We start from the raw sequence: 23,286 nt of genomic DNA on the forward strand, positions 1-23,286 counted from the left end.
CATTAACATGAACTCAAAAATATGTTAATATAGATTGGAATGAACATATAGAAAGGTTTACAGATGTGGTTATAAACAATTTGGTTGTTTCACATCTATTTCACTGCTCTGTCAGCTCTGAGGCCCAGGAAGTAAGGATTCCACAGTGGTAATGAGCACACTTGGTGCACATATCTTGGTTTCTAATACCATTGTCCAGCAAAAGGAATAGATGTGTCTGAGAGAAAAGACTGGTCCTAGGGCTGGCACTGGCAGATGGAAAATGAGCTTGGAGCATTTTATAATGCCAGGAAGCAAGAAAGTCAAAGAAAGAAAGAAAGGGGTGGGGGAGGGAAAGATAGAGAAAAAAGGAAAGGAAAAACATAAACATGATAGTGGATGTATGACAGAAGGACACAGGAAATAACTAAAAGTTCCCAGTGGCCAAAGCTGAAACAATTTAAGCAATGACATAAATTTTATAGCATTGGATAACTCAAAGTATAAAATATTTTTTGAGTTCATTCATACTGAAAAAATGTAATGGGGGAGGATAGACAAGGCTTGTGTGCAAAGGAATCCCAGATAATTTACATTGATGAACTCCTTTCAAGGAATGTGGGCTTTGCAGAATGATTTCCTTCCAAAGAAGGAAGTGGGTGCAGAGGGAAAGAGTAACCTCCGCAGTGGGGAATCTGACAAACTCTTCCTCAGCCATGTGAGCAAAATCAGTGTCAATTATAATGTATTGATAGTAGTTACCCTTGATATGATGTAAGCCCACTTTATCTCTGTGATCTTTCTCCCCAAAACTCATAATCTCAGTCAAATTATGAGAAAAATATCAAACTCCAGCTGAGGGTCCCTGTATAAAATTCTTAATTAGTACTCCTTAAAACTATCAAGGCATCCAAACTAAGTTGGGTGACACTGTCATAATCTAGAGGAGGAAGGAGGAAGCATGACAACTAAATGTAATATGTCCTACAGAGGATCCTGGACCAGAAAAGGGACAGCAGGTAAAGACTAAGGAAAGGGGCTAGGGTTGTGGCTCAGTGGTAAAGTGTTAGCCTTGCACAGCCGAGACCCTGGGTTCAATCCTCAACACCACATAAAAATAAATAAATAAAATAAAGGAATTGTGTCTAACTACAACTAAAAAGTAAATATTTAAAAAAAAAAGATGAAGGAAAGATGAATGAAGTATACACTTTGGCTACTAATCATAATGCATAATCATTGCTTCATCCACTGTAGCTAATGCATCATACTGACATACGTAGATTGTTGACAGTAGGGGAAACTGGACGTAGGGTATATGAGATCTTTGTGTACTAACTTTGCAGCTTCTCTGTAAGTGTAAAACCATTCTTAAATAAACAGAGCATCACAGCATCAAGATGAAGAGGTATATTGGTATGAAAATATCCAAAGAATGAATTGATTGTTAGAACACTAGAGGTCATCAAAACTAAATTCTTCATTGAGAACTGGAACACTTCCTCTGGGTTGTAGTAAGTTTAATTATTGAACTATTCTTTTTTTTTCCAGTTAATATTACATATAACACTTAAATGTATAAATTAATAAAACCGTGTTTTAACACATCATATAAAATGCATTATACTTTGTTAAAATTTAATTCATAAATGTGCATTAGAGAATTATATTCTCTCTTTTTCCCCCCAATCATCTTTGCCTTGTTTTGCTAATATTTTCACTTTTTACAGGATGGTTACCCCTTAGAGAGGAGGTGGCTCAGCCTTTACATTTCATCCTAAAAGACAACTTGCTCAATTTGCAGTCTGACTCATCCTCTTCAATTACCATGTGCTTGTTCATGAATATATACTTTAAAAAGTGATTTCAATAGTGATTCCCAAGGAGAATATGAAAATACGTAGTTTTATCTTTTCTCCATTACTCATTGCCAAAGGTTTTTTCCTATTAAATAATAAGGTTTTCTTTTACTTTGAGGCAGTTCGTGTTAGTACGTCTTGAGTTTAAAAAAAAATTATTATGCATTCTCATTGTGTAGTCTGAAGAGCCTCTTTATAATAACTTTTGGTTTTGATTTTATAATAAATTACTTATTCTTAGGCATTCTAACTCAATTATCTAAAATGCTTATAGAAAGCAACTTTTCCTTCCAGGTTCCATGTTTAACAAATGACACCTTCTGTGTCACAGCATGTAGTGTCTGGTTATCACTCAAGGTTTTCATACGGTGACTATAGTGTTGAGAGTTTTAGTTGGCATGACATGATAATAATTGCTCAAGGTTTATAGATATATATATAATCCTTCATACAGTCTCCAAAGGGGGAGTCTCGGGCATTAATATCACTGATATCCTGTTTATGAGAACAACCTGAAGTCAAAGCTTGATCTTTTGGGGGCAAGGTAATATCTGGCAGATGTTCTTCTGCTGAGGTTGTAATTTATTCATTCTTAGACTTATGGGCAAATATTTTCCAGATACCTCTTAAGTTAGGTGCTGTATGTTTCATAAAAATAGCACTTACTGACCGTCCTTCAGTTCCCCCACATCGTTGTCTTTCCAAATGCTGGTCCTGCCCTTGAAATACATTCTTCCCTATCCTTCAAGTCCCAGATCAAATGTCTACCCTGTTGTCCTTAAATTCTCTTGGCCTTTCACATCACTGAAATTGTCTCTTCTTCCTGCAGTTGGGCGTTGTCCTCAGGATATAGCTCAGTTCTAGGACTTATGACATCCTAATGTGGTTACTTACTTAAAAGAATATCTCTTTTCCATCCCCTCTTGACTGGGGGTTAAGAACTGGAAGTTCATGAACATTGAGTGTTACTTTTTTAATCCCACTAGTCCCTAGGCCTTGCTCATATTAGGTGTGGGGTAAAGGTTTTTTAAGAGAATGAACAACCTGCCCTCAATTAGCTCATAATCTGACAGAGGAAATAAAAGAGATGTGGACAATTACAATAGAGTATGATAGGTATTTTGACAGGTGAGATGTAGGATTCTGGGAGGACAGCTAATCCAAGTATAATAGGATCAGAGAGGGCTTCTTAGAGGAGGTGACACCTGACTAGAATCGCAAGAATGAGAAAAGTTTTACCAAGCAAAACTGAACAGTGGAGATGAGAATCGAGGAAATGGTGATCTCATGCAGATAGGAAAAGGATGTTGCCACTTGTAAACATAGTTGGTTGTGGCATGTAGGGTACAGTGGGGAGTATAGGTGCCACCATGAGACCACCTGTCACCCACCAGGGGGTTAAGGCTGAATTTGTTGAAGTGCATTTCTTTTTGATGTTTCAGGTGTTTTGTAAACTATAGGAATTCTTGTCCTATATGCTCCTTTATATGTTTAGCTTGACTCATATAATAGGTAAAAATTTGACTGGTTCAAATTCAGTTCTACATTATAAAAAAATAAAAACGGGAATAGCTAAATTATGAGCCTCTTAGAATGCTTTGAGAAAGCTTAGAGAATTTGAAGGAACTACAGTTCTTTCTAAATGTTAGACACACAATAATTACTTTTGATCAGTATTCTCAGACCCCCAATGTGGGTAGCCAGTTAAGAGGTGTCTCTAGTTTAATTAAAACAAAAACACAAAAAACCAAATCTGAGGCTTTTTGGCCTTGTTCTGTTGGATGAAATTGGATGTGATAAGAATGATATGCAATTTACAATATCATACTATTGAAATTTTATGTTTTTAATCAACTGATCAAGATTTCATTTGTTAAAATCACCATGGCAGTTATCCAAATCAGAGGTTTTAATTTTTTCTTCCCTTACTTTTTAAATCAGTGTAACAGATGTTGTCAAGTCTCCTTGGAGACCTTGAGTCCAAGAGAAAGATACATTAGGATAGAATGCAAATATTGTCAAACTAGCAAAGAAGCTGAGAAGTCACTAAATACAGCTACCTATTTTCACAGATGAGAAAATGGAGCCCTAGATGATGTGGTAATGTCATTTATCTAAAGCAGTGAAATAAAGGAGTCATTCACTAATTCTAGCCTAGGTTTCTGCCATTTCAACATGAGTTCTATCAGGATTTTTGTCTGGCCACACATTAGACCAACATTGTTTTCTTTGTCAAAATTTAATGAAGCCATTCAAATTAAACAGTGACTATGTATGTTCTGCCTTCCCTGTGATAAGCTAGTTTCTACTTTTTATCTTGGCACAATGATTAATAAACAGCATATTTTATCATTCTGAAATGTCTGCATTTGCACGATTGTTCAGGTGCCTTGTCAGAAGAGGGTGTTCAGTATGAACCTGCCTGTCTTTTTTTTTTCCTCCCACACAAATATATTCTGGAACATGGGTACATATTAAATTGCTGATTTTGCTAACTCTTATTGATTTTACCATGTAAGTGGTGCACCTCGTTCCCGTTTCTCAGAGGAAGCCAAGCATTAAAGGATGGTAGGTTTCATTTGCAGAGGAATATTTTTTAGGTAATGCAAATTATAGAAGCCTTTAAGATTTCATTAATGGGTGGCTTTAGTGTATTCTTCTTGCTCTTGCAAGCACATTTTATTAAAGCCATTAATAACTTGTTATTGGGGTACAGGTGGTAGTACACATAAAAAATTAAGAACACACCAGATCATTAAAAGTTTGGGTACCTGTAGTTTGGGGGGATGATTGTTGTCATACACTTTTTAAAAAATATTTTTCAAATATCTTTTGATTGTTGATGGACCTTTATTTTATTTATTTGTATGTGGTGCTAAGAATCGAACCCAGTCCTTCACACATGCTAGGTAAGCACTCTGCCACTGAGCTACAACTCCAGCCCATGTTCACTTTTGATCATTTAGTCAAACACTTCCATTTTGTGTGGAGACTGAGTCCCAGGGAGGTGAAATGTCTAATGCCTAAAATACAATCATGTGAGTTAGTGTTGAAGTATACCTCCTTGAATAGATCATAAGACTGAAATTTTATGGCCCAAACTTTGATATTGTTTTGGGTGGTTGATGTTAGCATACTGTAGTTGCATGTACATTCTCCATCTAATTAACTGAATAGGTTCTATAGAAGTTGCTTTGCTGGTCAGGTGCAGTGGCACACCCTTGTCATCCCAGCACTCTGGAGGCTGAGGCAGACGGATTACAAATTCAAGGCCAGCTTTAACAACTTAATGAGGCCCTAAACAACTCAGTGAGACTCTGTCTCAAAAATGAGAAATTAAAAGGGTTGGGGATATGGCTCAGTGGTAAAGCACCCCACCCCTGGGTTCAATCCACAGTACCAAAAAAAAAAAAAAAAAGTTTCCTGCTATGCAGATGGTATGCTGGTCTCACTACTAGTTTCCTACTCAGCTGCTTGGTCCCTGCTAGCAAAGAAAATTGTAATCCAATCAAAGTTTAAGTGATGAAGGAGATGTTCATCTTTGCAATATTGTTTGTTTCCTGTTTCTCCTTGTGAGGCTAACCTATTAATTACTATGATCACCTTATCTTTTAGTATTTTATTTTATTTTTATCATCATTTATACTACTGCTAGCTGAAAAAATAAAAACAAAATGAATCAACATTATTTTGTTCCCTTGCCCATTTGAGAGTTTGATTAATATGTAGGTGAAACAGTGAATATTTGGCAATTAAAAAGTTTCCCTCACATTAGATTCTCAGACTTGACATCTTTTGTGTCTTAAGTTTGTAAGTTAAACATGAGTGTAAAAGTTTAACTATTTTAAATTTGAATTTTTCCAGAGAGTCAAGAGAACTCCAGTATTTGGAAGTAACTAAATGTCCTTTTATTTCTCTTCCTTGAAAGATTACATGCAGTACTTTTTTTAAGAATTTAATGCCATCAATCTTCATTACTTCAGTACCCCTTTCCTTGGTGCACATAGAAAGTGGTAGTATTTTATTGGCATGCCAAAATAAACAGGTGAAGCTGGAAACTATAGGTGCCAGCCACGGACTTCAGCCATCCTACATCTCACCAGGGGCTGGAAGCAAATGCTAGTGTACCCCTGATTCACAGGGGTGGAGGGAGAACATATTGATGAGGTAGCTTTGCTTGTATGTGCTATTCTAATACACCATTAAGTCATTGAATAGATGGGAAATCCATGGACAAATAGATTCATACTGTTCCTTGGGTAGAAAGGACAGCAGCAACATTTGAAACATCCCTTTCTCACTGATAAGGCTATGATTGAGTTAGTAGAAAGACATGTTGAGACACTTAATCTCATGAACTTAATGAGTGATAAAGCCAGACTTCCTGAATTCAAGTATAATGCCTTTTGCTTGGTTTTGCTATTCTACAGATCCTCAGAAGCCACCAAGGCCAGATTAATAAAGTTTTGTGTTTGTTGAAGTAGAATTGAGTGAACAGATAAAATATTAAAAGTGTGAAGATTCTAAGTTTCCCCAGTCCATTATTTTCATGTAACAGCAGAACCTTAGAGGATAAAGCACATAATGAAAGAAAAATCCAGACTGTTGCTACATTTCAGAGTAGAATGTGTCATGTTTTTAAAATTAAAAATTATCAATACTGATATGACTTTCAGATTTAGAATCTTCTAAAAATAAATGCTAAATACACTCTAGGTAGAAAGCTCTGGTTCTGGGGAGTTTAGGATCCAGAGAAAGGTGTGCTCAGATGTGGTTAAGACTTGAATTGGTTTATCTGCATGCAAAAGTAACCAGAGTCCTGGAAATGGACAACAAATTGTATGGATTGGAGTATTAAGAAAAGAGGGAACAGATTAGACTATTACAAGAGAGCACTTTCTCAGGTTCGCTCTTAGGATTAGACCTTATAAACCTCTAAATCATTATTTCATTTTGTATGCCCAGATCTGGAAAAGAGTTCTTACCCTAGAAATCATGATAATGATTTTGTAGAAATACTTTCAACAAGAAAAGAAAGAATGAAAATACTTTTCTCATTACTTACATAGATTTAATTGAATCTTTACAAAAACATTAAAGAGTAAGTTTGTTTGTTTTTGAACACCTAGATATTAAAAAGCAGGGACACCACAAACTCAATAGTAAAATGGACAGAAGTCATGAACAGTTTTCTGAAAGATAAATAAAAAAGAGGTTAGCAAATATCTTAATATTTGAGAGTAAGGCTTTGGGGTCAAGGACCCCTCATTTATTACTATTAGAAACTCTGTGTACCACGATCTATAGGGGGATCTGATGATATTAACCAGGAACACTTTTGTTTCACCTTTACTCAATGTTAGGATGAATTTGTCCTGCTGATGTACCTGTACACAAGATGACCTATACACGGTTATTTATTGAAGTGTTCTTCCTAATAACAAAACTTGGGAAACTACTCAATCTTCATCAGTGGGGCCTGATGGTTACAGCAGCACATCCACATGCTCAAACTTTGTGATGTTAAAAAAGAAAGATGTCAATGCTAATATACATAGATTTCTAGGTTATATTAATTATCAAGAAGCCCAACATCCAGCACGGCAACTATGGCATGCTGTTTTTCTTTAGAAAGGGAAATAATGTATACTTTTCTTTGGGGTTTTTTTCTTAAAACAAACTAATAAAAAAATCAAAAAAGTAATAGTGGTAGACACATGTTAGAGATAAAAGAGCAAAGTGATCCAAAGGAGAAAGTAAAACTTCTCCTTTTGATATCATTTTGTTTTTTGAACCATGTAAATACATTAATTTTTAAACAAACAAAAATGCATAGGTACTCTTTAGAGTTTCAGAAGTTACTGTCTAGTGGATTTGATTATCATAAATTGGTTCAGGTAAGACTGACATAGTAATGGGATTTTGTAATTTATGGAGCATTGGAATTATTAGAAAATTTGGTTAATAAATATTTGTATTTCTAGTCAAATTAAGAGAAAACATTGTCAAAATAACAGTAACCCAAGTTGTAATTATACCACTGTAATTCAATGGTAACTTTACATTAAAAAAATCTTCAAAGTTGCTATTAAAAATTTTAACATTACATTTAGTTTTTTAACTGTTAAGAAAGTAGCATTTATGGGGCTGGGGCTGGGGCTGGGGCTGGGGCTCAGTGGTAGAGCGCTCGCCTCTATCATGTGCGAGGCCCTGGTAGAGGGCCTCAGCATCACATATAATAAAGTTATTGTGTGCAACTAGAACCAAATAAATAAATAAATACTTTTTAAAAAGTAACATTTAATGTTGCCAGAAAATCTTTTTGTACTAATATTCATTAATATTTTGTATTTTATTCTAGCCCTTTTATTTAATCCCTCTGGGAATATTTATGAATTTTGGAATATCCCTGAGAGCTAAATGGTTAATCCCATTTCAGGTGGTGTTTTGTTTGTTAAGATTCTAGTAAAAATAGTACCTCTTGCATTTTTGGAAAGAGCTTAAACTGGGTGGTACATGAGATAGATTATCTTAGGATGAATGGGGCATTTGTTTGGGGGGATGTATCCTCATTCAAGATCCTATGACATCAAGTTCTTGAACTTCATATGACTATGAGATCCAGGTACTTAGCTAGCCATCATTTAGTTTCATTGTGGGAGTTCAATTCAGCCATTGTTTTTTTGAGGGGTGGGGATGGGTGGGTACTGGGTATTTAAACCAAGGGCAGCTTATGACTGAGTACATCCCTAGCCCTTTTTAGTTTTTATTTTGAGACTGAGTCTGACTGTGTTGCCTAGGACCTTGCTAAGTTGCTGCGTCTGGCCTCAAACTTAAAATCCTCCTGCTTCTGCCTCCTAAGCCAGTCACTGGTTTTGTATCTCTGAAAAGGTTTCTGGATGTGGAAGGCTGTTGAATAAATCTCACAGTGCTTCTCTTTCCTCCTTGATTGAATGGTATGATAGTTTTTTTGGTTTTTATTTTTTGCCCTGCTAACCTCCCTGGATGATTCTAGAAAGCAAAACAAGATGATCATACACAGTGATTTTTTTTTTAAATATTTGTTTGTAGTTGTACATGGATACAATACCTTTATTTTATTTAATTATCTTTATATGGTGCTGAGGATCGAACCCAGGGCCTCACACATGCTAGGCAAGTGCTGTACCACTGAGCTACAACCCCAGCCTCTGTGATTGCTTTTTAAACTGAACATAAACTTAATTATTATTGCTTTGTCTCATCTCTTATTAAGGATTTTTTTATGTATTACTTGAAAAATAAGTTCCTTTTTATTACCTTTTATCTGAAGCTTTCTTCATTTTGTCATTTTTACTAGATGTTAGGGAGAGCAGTATAACCCCTCTTAGTCTTGCTTTATTCATGAACCTTGTTGACATCTGGTAAAAGCCTTATGATAAAACATATAGGGGTGGAATTCTTAACTCTCAGATTAATGGTTTTTGAATTTTTTTTGGCTATAACTTATTGAAGCAACATGGTGGGGCAGAAGGAAGATGAGTTTTACATCCCCATCCTTGTTTTTCTACTTCACTTTCTCTGAGCCTTTGTCCGTCTGTGAAATGGGATTAAACCTAATATGCTTCTATGAATTAAAGCTAATGTACATACAATAATTATCACAGAGGTTGGTAGAGGTAGTTGCTCAGAGAATGGTCATCTTTGTCATTGATTTTTTTTTTAACCTAAGATATTTACTTTTCTACTGTCATTCAGCTGTTAAAATATTTGTCATACAAGCTATTTCTCATCCTACAGAACAGATTCCTAAAAATAGGTTTGGGGAAAGATTCATAATAGTATGGTAGCAATTATATAAGTGTCACTGATAGATATTATACACTCTTCATCAATCCTCCAGTGATCTGTTCTTAAGGAGTTAAATTTTTTTTTCCATATTCAACCATATTCCAACTAATGCCACAGTTAAGAGGAGAGAGTTGGGAAAGGGGAAAACTCATAGATAATAAATAAATATATACACAATAATAATAACAAAGAAAAATTCCACTCATAAGTAATCTTTAATCCACAGGATTTTTATAGCAGATGTCTGCATTTTTCCTACCCCCACAGTACCCTGTGTACCTGTAATACTGGATAAATAACAAGTTCTGATGAATTTGCGCCCTGGTGTCATGGAAACAGTGGAAATCAAAGATTAAAATGGTGCACATAAGTGATTGCGTTTTCTAGTACAAATCGAAACATAGTGCTACGGCAATTATTTAGGTAATTCAGAGTCAAATCTATTTTATGAAAATGGAACCAACATTTACTAAACACTTACTATGTACTAAACTCTGTGTTATATTGAATCATCTTTAAAATATCCCTATAAAGCACATGTTTTATAACCTGACTTTACAGATGAAGATATTGAGTATTGAAAAGGTCACATAACATGCCCAAAATCATAGTTTTGACAGAGATATGAGGCATCTTTTCATTGTTGGTGGTAAAATTTTTACTGGTAGGATAAAATTGATTGCTTCAAAAGGAAATGTGCAAAGGTATTGTTTTCCTTTTTCTGAGAAGAAATTTTGCTGCTTTTCATCAGAATAATAATAGTAAAATATTTAAAATATTTGAAAGATCACCTAATCCAAGGTGTGTTCACATACTCACATACTCATACAGAGTAAGCTTATGTTTCTGAAACTTTGAGCTAAAAATAAAGTGCACATAGTATGAAAAAGTAAATGTGAGTGTTATAACTGAGCCTATTAGTATCTTCATGAATAGGCTGGGAATTAGAAATTTTATTTTTTGCCAGTGAGATTTGGTCACGTGGAATCTATATGATAATGTCCACTGTAGCTGGGCTGATGGTGACATCAGAGAGCACAATTTGAATGCCCTTTCATGGGGACAGCATAAGTTTCACATGCCAGACCTCTTGTTCATCCACTTTTTAACATGAGGTCTTCCAGAATGTTCTGAAACCAAATAGTAGAGAAGCTGAATTTAACTCTGAAAAAATTTTGTGCTCTAAACTTAAAATTATAGTTGTGTAGGCTTGTGCATTCTCTGACCCCAGGTATACCAGAGTGAGTCATTTTCTCCTGTGGAGAATTTTTTTTGGATGTCTTTTTTTTTTAATTTATTGTAGATGGACACAGTACCTTTATTTTATTTATGTGATGCAGCGGATCGAACCTAGTACCCCACATACTCAAAGCAAATCCTCTACCACTGGGCCACAAGCCCCAGCCCCTAGATGTCTTGGAAGTATATTCAGGGAAATTTTGATCTTCAGGGCATATTAAAGACTTCAAATATATTAATGGCCTCTATCCACAGGAAGACATTTGTGAGTGATCATTTTGGTAACACTGATTATTATGCCCATTTATCTCTTTAGAATCTTGTTTGTGAAACCATATGTTTAGTTTAAGGAGGGTAGCTTTTGTGTAGTATGTAATTAAGTACATGATTTTAAAAAGAAGTGAACAGCCTTCCCTGGTGTCTTAGTATCAATTAGTGTTTCAGTGGTGACTTGATTTGGAGCAGGAGACATAGCAGACAGTCCTGACACTTCGTTGTTAGTGAGCTTCAGACTCCCCAGCTTTGTAGTAGTTCATTTGGTGACTTGGTGCACATTGGGGTGAATGCCTGGCTGGAGTAGAAGGAAAGACTGAGAACTAAGGACACTGGGGAGCTCTCAGCCTTGCTGGGCAGCAGTATTGAAGTCACGGAGGAAGCAGAAATTGCAAGCAACTCTCAGATGTGTTTTTTGTAAACCTCCTCTGCCATCTGTTTCCACTGAGGCAACATAGCGAACACCTCTTCAGTTCATGTCATTAATGTACTGCAAATATTTTCCTTTAACAAATCAATGATTTGTGCTGGTGGTTTGAAAGCCATTATGTAAATTGATCACAGACTCTTCCCAGGTTAGTTGATGGACTTACCCATCCTGCTTACTTAGCTGGAACAGAGGAATGCTTTGGAACCTTCCTATTTAAAAGGAAAAAAAGTGTGTTGGGGGAGTGTTGGCAAGATGCTAAATTTACTCTTTCTCTGACTGTGTGACACCTGCAGAATCCAGAGTCATATAATCATCCTCAGCTCCTGGGTTCTTCAGAAGCAGTATTACCCCAAGGCAATGAGAGTTGGTTTAGAGGGATTGGGACAAGAAAATCTTACTACTGATATATATAATGCATAGATATACACATGTACACACAAGTACTTAAAAGGATAAACATTATATTTGTAGTATTAAGATTTCATGAGCAGGATTAGAAAAAATATATATATAGATAGATTGTTTGGAGGACAATAATGAAAAAAAGTAAAGACAAACAAACAAACAAACAAAAAAACCCCAACAACTCTGCCTTAAACTTTGTCTAGGTGAAGACGAATAGATGACTTTAGAGTAAATAGAAGTGAATAAAAAGGTTAGGTTAAAATAACTTCAGTTTTTTAATGAAATTGGAATACTTAACTGTGACAAAAGGAGGATCAAGGTTGAGATCTTGTGAATGGAAAGGTTTAGAGCCACTTCTGTGGCAAGAGGGGTGGCAGTGGATATAAGCCCTCCAGAATGAGTGGCTGCCTTTTAGGATTATAAAAAAATTGGTGAAATCCACTTAATATTCTTCAGGGTCTTTTGTTTCTTCTCCTTCTCTCCTAATAAAAACTACATTTAGCTAATTGATTAATAGGGAAGCTTATTTTATGCCAGTTCCAGGCTTAAATTGATGATCAGTTAAGTTGGTAACTATTGTCAGGGTCACTTGCATTTTAGCAGTGTAAAGAAGTCAATGCTTTGGTTCTGTGACATGCTAGCTCAGTTGTTCCCACTCCAAGGAGGTGAAGGAATGACTGCAGTGCAATGTTGACAAAGCAGAATTGTCTATAAACAAAATAACAGGCCATTACACATGGTAGTCACTATCAGAGTGGGCCCAGCACAGTCATAGGAGTTTGGGGGAAATCCCTTGAGTAAAACGTTTGGTAAAGAACTCTGTTTAATGACTGTTGTTGCCCTTCTTTGTTGGATCATCACAGGTAAACATTTCTTCAAAATAATTTGTCAGAAGTAGTTGAGCGATTCATTAGCACTTTAAATCTTCCCAATTTTTAAACTTATTAATATTTATTAGAGTATCATTAAAAATGATTGACATTAACATTTCCAAAACTGTAATTTCTCACCTGAGTGAGAATGGGGTTTGTTTTAACCTGCTGTACTCTGAGGTAAGTGACAACTGCTTTTGAGCTGCCCTGTGCAGTGCCCAGGACTCTTTGATGTTGGGGTCCACAGGCCCTTTCTAAAAACAGTTTTTACTGATTTAGGTAGGAACAGGAACAATAGGCAAAAAGCCTAAAAATCATTTTATGTCTATTAAAGAAATAATGTATGCCTTCTATAACCTCCTTTATTGTGCATCCCTGTATAGGTAGGCCAAAGATACACTTTAAGCCAGGTTGCATTTATAACAAAATGCCATAATTAGCAAAGTTGAAATTAAATTTTACTTTACTTTGGTTACAAAGAGTCTAAAACTTATTTTTTTATGATTTTTTTAGTACTAGAATTTAGTTTTTAAAACACAATTTGTTTTTCATTTTTTCAAATTGCTAGGAATCAAATAAAACAGTTTTTGATTTTTGGGTGATGTAGAAAATTAAAATGTCTTGTGACAGTATTCCAGTTAGATCCAGATTTTCAAGTTGAGGGATTTATTTAAATCTTAGTGATTTTTTTTTTCCATGACTCACAACTTATTGTTTTTCTTATAGCTTTATTAAAATTTAATTGATATATAATAAATGTAAATAGTTAAGCCATATAACTTGAGTTTTCACATATGTGTCCAGCTGTGACGCCGTCTTCACAATGGAAAAGGTGAACATGTATATCCTACCAAGCTTCCCCTTGCCCACCCCCTTTCCCCTGTAGGTAATCACCACTGGTCTGCTGGATTGTTCTTTGTTATGATAGTCTAGTTTGCATTTTCTAGAATTTTATGTAAGTAGAGGCATACAGTCTCATTGTCTGGCATCATATTGATGTGTATTTCCTTTTAGTTCCAGTTCAGACATCATAAGAGATCTTCTGGAAGAAGAGGAAGCCTGGGAAGCATCACATAAGTGAGTTCTCATAATCAAGAAATAAGCATGTATTTTGACTTGAGAAATGACAATTCTATGCAGCTGATTTTCAAACAAAAGCATAAATGTGTTTTCTGATTCAAGAAAGTAAATCCACATATAGGGTAAAAATTTCCAGTTTACTACTTGTTTCTGTACATTTCTGCTTAGAAATGGAATACTATTGTAATAACTCTAGTTATTTCTCAGAAATTGTTTCTGCAATAGCAAATTATTTTTATGGAATGATTTAATGGTTTTGCCTTAAGCACTGGCTCAGAATTGTTAGAAAACTTTCTCCATGTGCTCTTTTCAGCAGCTCAGCTGGATTTCTTACATGCAGGTCCAGGGCTCCTGTGCTACTTGTTAGTCTATTGCCTCTCCACTCCAAATTCACTCCACGTTTACCTGTTCTGTGAAAATTGAACCAGGACCTTTAAATGTTTTTCCTATGTTAGCTCTCCTAATGTGAAATTTTCTCAGTAGAGGGTCCTCAGGAGACTGTAAAAAAGAAAGGGTTTTACCTCTCAGTTCCTGCATGTTTCCTCGCTAGACTTTTAAAGTGCTCATAGCTTTTCTAGCACCTGGCTCCGCTGGTGGCCCTTTGCTGTATCTGTAGAAGTGGTTCTCATTAGCCATAGTTGTATACTCTTCAACCATGTCTGGACCTATCCAGGCAGGAAGAGCTCTCCTTTTGTGCTCTGAGCCCAAGAAGGACTATTCCTTTTATTTTGTTATTCCTATATTCTGTAGAGTTCTTTTACTTCCGACCTGCCATTTCCTTGTCACTTCAATACTTGTTATAGTTAGTAATTATTTATATTACAACTGTTCTTTATATATAAAGTATCATAGCTAATGAAACTCCTAGAAGTTCAAATACGAAAGCTACCAGGCAGCTTAAGACTTTATCCTAAAACTAGTACTGCATCATTTCCACCATAATCTGTTGGTTAAATTGAGTCACAGGACAAGCCCCAGATTCTAGGTAGGAAGGTGAGTTATTAGGGGACTCCACTGTATCAGGTTTGCTCAACAACCACCACACCAATCTAGATGTGGAACATTACCAGTATTCTAGGAACTTCCTTCACATCTCCTTCAAGTCAAAAATCCCCCAAAGCCCTATTCTGACTAATATCACCATGAACTAATTTGCCTGGTTTTAAACTTTATATAAATGGAATTATACAGTGATCCTTCTTTGGTACAGTGTTGTGTCTGTGAAAGTTTTTCATGGTTACAGGTGGTAGTAGTTTGTTACTTTTCATTGCTCTGTCTGTAGCAGTACTTGTCACAGTGTGCTCCTCAGATCTACTGAAGGAGAAACTGTGGGGAAGGGAACCAACAGTTTGTTTCCACAGGGCCTTACATGCTAGTGTTTGTGAACCACTGGCCTACAGTATTCCATTGTATGGATCTCAGTATTTATCTGTTCTGTTATTGATTGGTACACTGTTTGTTTGGAGTTTGGGGCTTTTATGAATAACTCCATCAAGAACATAATTGTAAATGCCCTCCAGTGCATATGTATTCATTTCTTTTGAGAATATTCCTAGGAGTAATATTGCTGGACCAAAGAGTGTGCACACATTCAGCTTTAGTAGTTACTGCCAATCATGTTTCCAAAGTGGTGTGCTAACTTCAACGCCCTTCAGCAATGGGAGTTCCAGATGTTGCATGTCCTCATCAACACTTGGTATTCTTAGTCTTTTTAATTTTAGTCATTCTAGTGGGTGTCCAGTAGTATCTCATTATGATTTAAATTTGTATTTCTTTGATGACTGTGTTGAATATAGTTTTATATGCTTATTAATATTTTGTATACCTTATTTTGTAAAGTTTGGCTGGGCACCCTGCTGCATGCCTATCCCAGCTACTCAGGATGCTGTGGCAGGAAGGTCACAATTTAGCATGACCCTGTCTCAAAAAATAAAAAGGCTGAGGTAATAGCTCAGTGATAAAGTACACTTGTGTTCAATCACCAGTACCACTAAAAAAAAAAGAAGAAAAGGTAAGGAAGGAGCCTTGCTTTTTTTTTTTTTTTTTTAACTAACATTGACTACTGCTAATGACTGTTTGACTATTTGGTCTGATTCTGGGAACCCTACAGGATAGAAACCTACTGACTGACTGAATAGAGATAACCCTCACTTTGGTGGCTGTGTTCCAGTAAAACTTCAAAAACAGACAGTAGATGAGATTTGGTCCATGGGCCCTAGTTTGATGACCCCTGATCTAGGACTATGTGAATCCAACAGAGAATTCATATGGTTGAACCAGAATTGGATCCCTGTGGCCCACTCTTTCTCAAATTGCCATCCAGAGGGTATAACAATCTAGTCAATCTAGGGTTGCTGTTGGAAAAAGAAGATGTATGAAATCCAGGAACAGTCAGAGAGTGCTGAATTTTGAAACAAACAATATATTCTCAGTGCATTTTTTATCTTGATCATTACTCAGAAACTTGCCAAAATTAGAAGATCTCTTTCTGGGGACAACAGCATTTAGTGACCAAACTGCTTTACTAAGGTGTGTAGACTAGAAAGATTTCTGAGGGAGGTGTCATAAGTCATTTCAATTCCACTTCATTATTCAATAATATTAGGTACCTAGAGATTATAAGGGGGTGAAAGTCCACTGAATCCCTTGACCATCAGTCTGAGTGACTCAGATGATTGCATTCACACTCTGTCTGAAGCCCCACTGAGCTACATCCCAAGCTCCCTTGAAAAAATTTTTAATTTTGAAACAGGTCTCACAGAATTACCCAGGCTGGCCTCAAATTTTCCAAGCTTCCTGCCTCATCAGGCAATTATAAGCAAAACCTTCTTTTTAGGAGTTTTATGTGTGTCTAGGACTGTACTTCTATTATAGAATTAATTCCAGGCATTAATTCTTCACCCCAAAATATGGAAACTAACACTATAAGGATGGCCTTAATAGACCTTGAAGTATTTAAGGGGAAACAGCACAAGCTGATCAAGCCTTCAGACAACTAGGGAGATCTCCCAAAGTGAGGCTATCCTTTGTTACATGGAGAGAACTTCCAGGAAGGAAAAAAGTAGTATTTATACATATCCTGAGGCTATTATCCCTACAGTGGGAATAACCTACTTAGAAAAGATGGTATAAAATTTGTCTCAACCTTTATCTGAAATGATCATTGATTTCCACCTTGCCTCTGAAAGTATTTAGAACTCTCTCAACTCACTGATCAAGATTTTTGTGGGTGATAGAATTGCCATAGGTTTCTTCCTCACAGGCCACTGTAGTCTAAAATTATTGTATGTCCTGCTATACCTGGATCAGTATCATCTTGGGCCAAATAGAAAGCTCAGGATATACTCTACAATATTGTTTAAGGCAGATGCTGAAAGTGCATGAAATTTGTGCTGCTGGCTGGATCTGGCCCCCTGGAGTCATTTTCAAGGTTAATATTGTAAGTTGGCCTCATTCTGCTGCCATTTGCTTTAATTAAATGATGTATGCAACAAATATATTTAATCCTATCTTCTGTTAGTTATAGTGGCTTATGAAGTGGTGTATGCCTGGGAAAAAAATCTCCAGGGGCCACTGTGGTGTAGAAACAAAGAGTAGATATTGTCAGGAGAAATATATGTTAAGAATTTCTTAGCCAGGCACAGTAGCACATACCTATCCCAGCAACTCAAGAAGCTGAAGCAGAAGAATTTCAAGTTCAAAGTCAGCTCAGCAACTTAGTGAGGCCTTAAGCAATTTAGAGAGACCCTGTCTCAAAAATAAGTTTAAAAAGGGGTGGAGGGTTGGGGATGTGGCTCAGTTGTTAAGAGCCCCTGGGTTTAATCTCTAGTACCAAAAAAAGAAAAAAGTTTCTTGCTTTTTTGCATGTCCTATAAAACAAGGAACTGACTGTCTTTTGTGAACTTCTTATCTTATCCAGGATGTTTGCATAGTGAGGGGACTTGGAAGACTTCTTCTGCAATAAAGAGGAAGCAAATTTACTGTCCTTTATAATAGAATAAAGTTTCCCATCTTCAGGGGGAAGTGCAGTCTATTTATTCCTGTGCTGGTGTTGTATATCCCTCTTCATGTCATCTTTGGAATTGAGCTTCAGAACCACACAAACGCTGACCCTCTGACAGCTCTTCTTGGTATAAATGATAAATTGTCTTCTTCTCTACAGAAGTCCTGTATCTTCTGGCAGTGTCTATCAAACTGGCAGACTAACTTTTAACTTGCAAATAGGGTATATCTTAGGCCCTTCCCAGTTTTCAACGTATTTAAATATGAGGTGGTGGTGGTTGTTTTTTTTTAAATAGGATGTAGTTGTATCTTTTTAAATCCAATTTATAGTGCATCTTGTAAGTGGACAGTTTTAACTAGTTATATTTAACATAATTACTAATATGGTTGACTTTAAATCTATAATATCTTTGTTTCTTTTTTCCTTTTTTCTCATCATCTTTTGGATCAATTTTAAATGATGTATTATTTTATTTTTATGACCAGTATTGTCTTATTAATTGTACTTTTATTTTTAAAAATTTAGTACTTGGGCTGCGGGTGTAGTTCAGTGCCTGTCTTGTATACATGAGGCCCCAGGTTCAATCCACAGCAGAGAGAGAGAGAGAGTGAAATTTGTAGTAGGGTTTTTAGCATATATTTTTGTTTTTTTTAATTACCATCAGCCTTCAAAGAATGCTTCAGTGTGTAGTAAGAACTTACCAACAATGCTACCCTGCAGTATGTGGGTACTCTTTTAATCTAAAAAGTCACTTTTTTTTTGGTACCAATTAAAAGTGAGACATGGGTATCTTTTTTTTTTTTTTAAAGAGAGAGAGAATTTTTTAATATTTATTTTTTAGTTTTCGGTGGACACAACATCTTTATTTTATTTTTTTAATGTGGTGCTGAGGATCGAACCCAGTGCCCTGCGCATACCAGGCGAGCCGCGCTACTGCTTAAGCCACGTACCCAGCCCCATGAGTATTTTTATATTTACCTCTAGTTTTATACTTTCTGATGGTCTTATTTCTTTGTATAGATTCAATTTTTCATCTGATTATCATACTTTGACAAACTTCCTTTAATATTTCTTAAGGCTCAAAAATGTTAACAATTCTTTTAGCTTTTGTATGTCTGAGAATTCTTTATTTAGCAGCTTTCATTACTGAATTGTATTTTTGGATGGTATGGAATTTCTAGGTTGAATTTTTTTTTTCTTTTGGCACTTTAAAACTATTATAGCATCATCTCATGACTTATATGGTTCCAACATGAAGGCTACTGTAAATCTGCATTTGTCCCTCTGTGGAATGTTTCTTTTCTGCCTGTCTTCAAGATTTTCTTCTATCTTTGATTTTTAGCACTTTGAATATGTGTCTGAATGATTTTTGTGGTTATTGTTTTATTTTTTATATTTATCCTGATTAGGGTTCTTTGACTACCTTTGGTCTTTGTTTGATGCCTTTCATTATTTTTAGAAAATGCACAGCCATATAGCTTCACATATTTCTTTGCTATTCTTCTTTCTTCTCTGGGGATTCTAACTACACATATTATATACCACTTCTTATGGTCTCACAACTCTGAGTTGCTCTGTTTTGTTCCCCTCCCAACACCCCCTCCCAACACACAGACTTTGTTCTTTTCAATTTGAATGATTTTTATTGACATATCTACAAGTTTACTGAGTCTTTATATATTTATATATTATCTTTGAGTATTTTGAATGATTTTATCTCTGATACAAAGTATTTTTCCTAACATTTCCATTTGACTCATATCATTTCTGTGTCTGCTGAATTTCTCCATCTGTTGATGGATGTCATCCAACTTTTGTAGATCCTCTAACATATTAATTATTATTATCTTAAAGTCCTGGTTCTGAGATGTGGTTGTCTTTTTCTGTATCCCCTGGTTTCCTTATCTCTTGGCAGTGGGGTTTTTTCTTTTCTTCTTTTGTGTTGGACATTTTCACTGAATGTTGGATAGGCTGTGAAGGAATCTCAAGACTGGGATAAATAGAGCTTATGCCTAGACATGGGCATACTTCTGTCATGTTGTTATTGTGGAAAGTTGAGTCAGTTACTTAGGAGTTGACCTCACTGGTGTGACTTAGTGCTTAGCATTGAGGCCGAATTTGGAGTCTTGCTTAGTGACTGCTTCCATTTTCTTTTTAGCTCCCTCTTCATGCCTGCACCACAGAGGGGCATCTCTTCTTGGTGTCCTTACTTCTCCCTTAAGTATTTCCTGCTTTTGCTTATTTCTTCATCCTGGGCCTTTGGTGGGGGAGAGCTGGGGTTTTCTATTGGCTTGGTTCAGACTCAGTCTTAGGTAAGCCCTGTTCTCCTGGGTCTCAGCCATGGGGCTCTGCCAGAACTTCTTTCTCCTATCATAGTAGTCAGGCTGCCTTGAACAAAGCTCTGCTTAGTATATATGTGAGATCAGCAGGCCAACATGATTTTCTGTACCTCTTCCAGAGGTGGAGGTTTTAGTTTCCACAATTTCTCTAGCAGCAGTGGATTTTTGCCTCTGTTCCTACAAATGATTTTCTGTCATTCCTCCTTCAATAGGCTTATTTTGCCTCATCTCCTCCAGAGGCTATGCATCTTTTATCAAGCCTCATGGGCCAGCAAGTTTCCTGCTCTTCCCTCAGTAATTTAAAGCTTTTGCCTTTCAGAAGAAAAGCATCCAGGACACAGGCAGGGCTTTCTGCCAGTCTCGGTAGCCACCAAAGTAGGCTCTCTCCAGTCTCCTGCCTTTTTCCCAGTCTTTCTCATGAGTAGCTGGGGGAGGCTTATGGAAAAGAGTTTACAAGTGCATGTGGACTCCTTATATCAGGAGCTTTCAGTACTAACCTGTACTTAAGAACTTATGAGGGCGCCTGGGGGTGAGTAACTCATGGTGGAGCACTTTCCTAGCATGCATGGGACCTGGTTTCATCTCAACCACCAAAAATAAAAATTAAAAATTTTATTGACAATTTACCAGACTTATTAGCTGATTACATAATAATTGCACCCCACTCCCATCTCTCTCATAACTTTGCCTAGAGTGAGAGTTTGTAGGGCCCAACTCTCTTTGAAGGGGCTTATTTTTCTTTGGAATTTTGTTTTCTTGGTTACTATACAGGAATGATTAAACTCTCTGGCTTTTTATTGTTTATTGTTAGAATGAGGTACACTTTTTTTTGTTTGTTTTCTACATGTTAAGATGTTAAGCATAAAACCACAGATTTTGATTCAGAAGAAAAAGGTTCAGTTCCTGACTCTTTCTGTAATCTTTGCACATTCACTGTTTTCTTCTTACTTATAGAGTGGGGATGTGATAATTGTAATAATAATAATTACAGATTTGTTGATGAGAGTAGAAGGTTATTGGGGGGTGATAAAACAACGCATACGAAAGCACTCACAAACTTGCAATTGCTTAAAACCATGGTTATTATTCTCTAAGATATCATTTCTTTTTTTTCCGATTTCAGAAATGATCTTCAAGACATAGAAATAAGCCCAAGACAGAATCGCCGCACAAGAGCAGCTGAAAGTGCTGAAATTGAACCAAGAAACAAGCGTAATAGGAATTAATGTGGGCTGTTGCTGATTTTTTAATTCAGTGATCAGAATGTGGTACTTTTTATTGCCATGTATGGATTTCATATTTATAAATGTCCAAGGGAAGATGTTAATTCCTAAATGTTATGGTTAACTGATTTCTAGTCTCTTCCGCCTTTCCAGAAAAAGTTGAGCATCCTCACTTGGTCAGTTGCCTTCTGCCTCTAAAACGTTTCTCCTTAAAAACACTATCCACATGTTCACCAGCTTTGCAGAGTGGGTAAACTATTTGGGAAAGGGATTTTATTTGGTTTCTAAATTTCAAAATGTCCTTACACAATCCTCCTTTTCTTCCATGGACACCAACTTCACAAAAGGATTCTTTTCTGCCTATTTACTATAACAAGCACTTGAGTTAAGAGTATCTGTATTTTGTGCTGATTCACATTCTTGGTGTGTGTAAGTACCTGATGCCGTTATTTCAGCGAACCCATGACAGCAATTCATGATAGTTATTTTCTAAGTTGAATGTAGTTTTTGTTAAACTTGTGTTTTACACATTACTCAGAATAGAATTATAATTAAAAGTCACAAAGTTAGTATTATAATTTTTTAAAAGTTACAAAGTTAGTATTATAATTTAAAGTCACAAAGCCACAATAACTTTGAAACATTGAGCTTATTCTTCTGAATGGCTCTTAAAAAAGATTATTGTTAGTATTTTTTCAGTTGAGTTGATCAGATCTCCAACATTTTGAATCCCAGCCATTTAATGAAAAGTATGTAATAAATGTATTTTGTTAATGAATGGACTCTTACATTAATTTGGAATAATGTCCTTAAAACTATATCCTATGAATAGTTGTGTACAGTTCACAATTTGTTGGTCAGAAATTGTTATCTAAATGTGAAAAGTACACCAGTATCTAGTTCCTACTGCTTACTTCTCTTTGGTATTTCAGAGCCAACCTACCCCCATCTCTTCCTCTGCTGTTACCCAAACCAAACACATCAACTTGCAAATAACATGGGAGCAAATGCAGCAGTGTTAAAATAACAAATTTATGGGTATGCCAGGGAAAGCCTTTGTGATTTCTCCTTTCAAAAGAATATCACCAGTGACTGGCTTTTTGGTATGCTTTGGGCTTTCTGATAACTTGGAGTCTCATGGTGAGAGTTTAGCATTTTCATACTGAAACCCACCATTTTTCTTTATGAGTTTACTGAGTTTCAAATGATTACAAAAGAATTTGTCATAGTCATTTCATCTGCCTAAAGCAATAAATGGTACACTAAGGAAGTGAGAAGCAGCACCACTCACTGAACTTGTCAGCAGATCTGATGTGATGGTTAGGAGCATCCAGCCAAAGTGGAGGCTAGTGTTGGTATAATGTATACTAAGTTGCCAGAAATGATGCTACAGTGAAAATGGCTTCTTTCACTAAAAATTATAATCTTATAAGTTAAACTGCAGGTAATTACTATTTTATTTGCAGCAAGAGGAGTAAATGGAGCAGTGAGATCCAAGAGAGGGGGATCTCTCATTCAATAAATTTGATTATCAACTTTGTTATATATCAGTTATTGTGCTGAGCTCTGGAAGTACAAAGGTAACCAAATATTGAGTAAAACAGTGGTGCTCATGGAGCAAGCAGGAAAAATTTGTTCCTCAGGGGATATGTGAGCAATATGTGGAGACATTTGTGGTTATAACTGGAGGTGGGGGTAGGAGGGATGATATTAGTATTGATGGACAGAGGTTGGGGTGCTGCTGAACATTATAA

The 23,286-nt window shown here is 36.1% G+C and overlaps 1 protein-coding gene across 1 annotated transcript in view; it reads left to right on the plus strand.

Annotated features, from left to right (window-relative positions):
- Positions 1-22,310, plus strand: part of Rad18 (RAD18 E3 ubiquitin protein ligase) — a 103,629-nt gene extending 81,319 nt beyond the window's left edge. The window contains exons 12-13 of the mRNA XM_005333841.5: positions 13,902-13,964; positions 21,433-22,310. Coding sequence (XP_005333898.1) covers positions 13,902-13,964; positions 21,433-21,535 — 166 coding nt within the window. The 3' untranslated portion in view covers positions 21,536-22,310. The remainder of the gene's footprint in view (positions 1-13,901; positions 13,965-21,432) is intronic.
- Positions 22,311-23,286: the final 976 nt, after the last annotated feature.

This window comes from Ictidomys tridecemlineatus, chromosome 16, assembly GCF_052094955.1.
Source record: "Ictidomys tridecemlineatus isolate mIctTri1 chromosome 16, mIctTri1.hap1, whole genome shotgun sequence".
Classification (NCBI taxonomy): Eukaryota; Metazoa; Chordata; class Mammalia; order Rodentia; family Sciuridae; genus Ictidomys; species Ictidomys tridecemlineatus.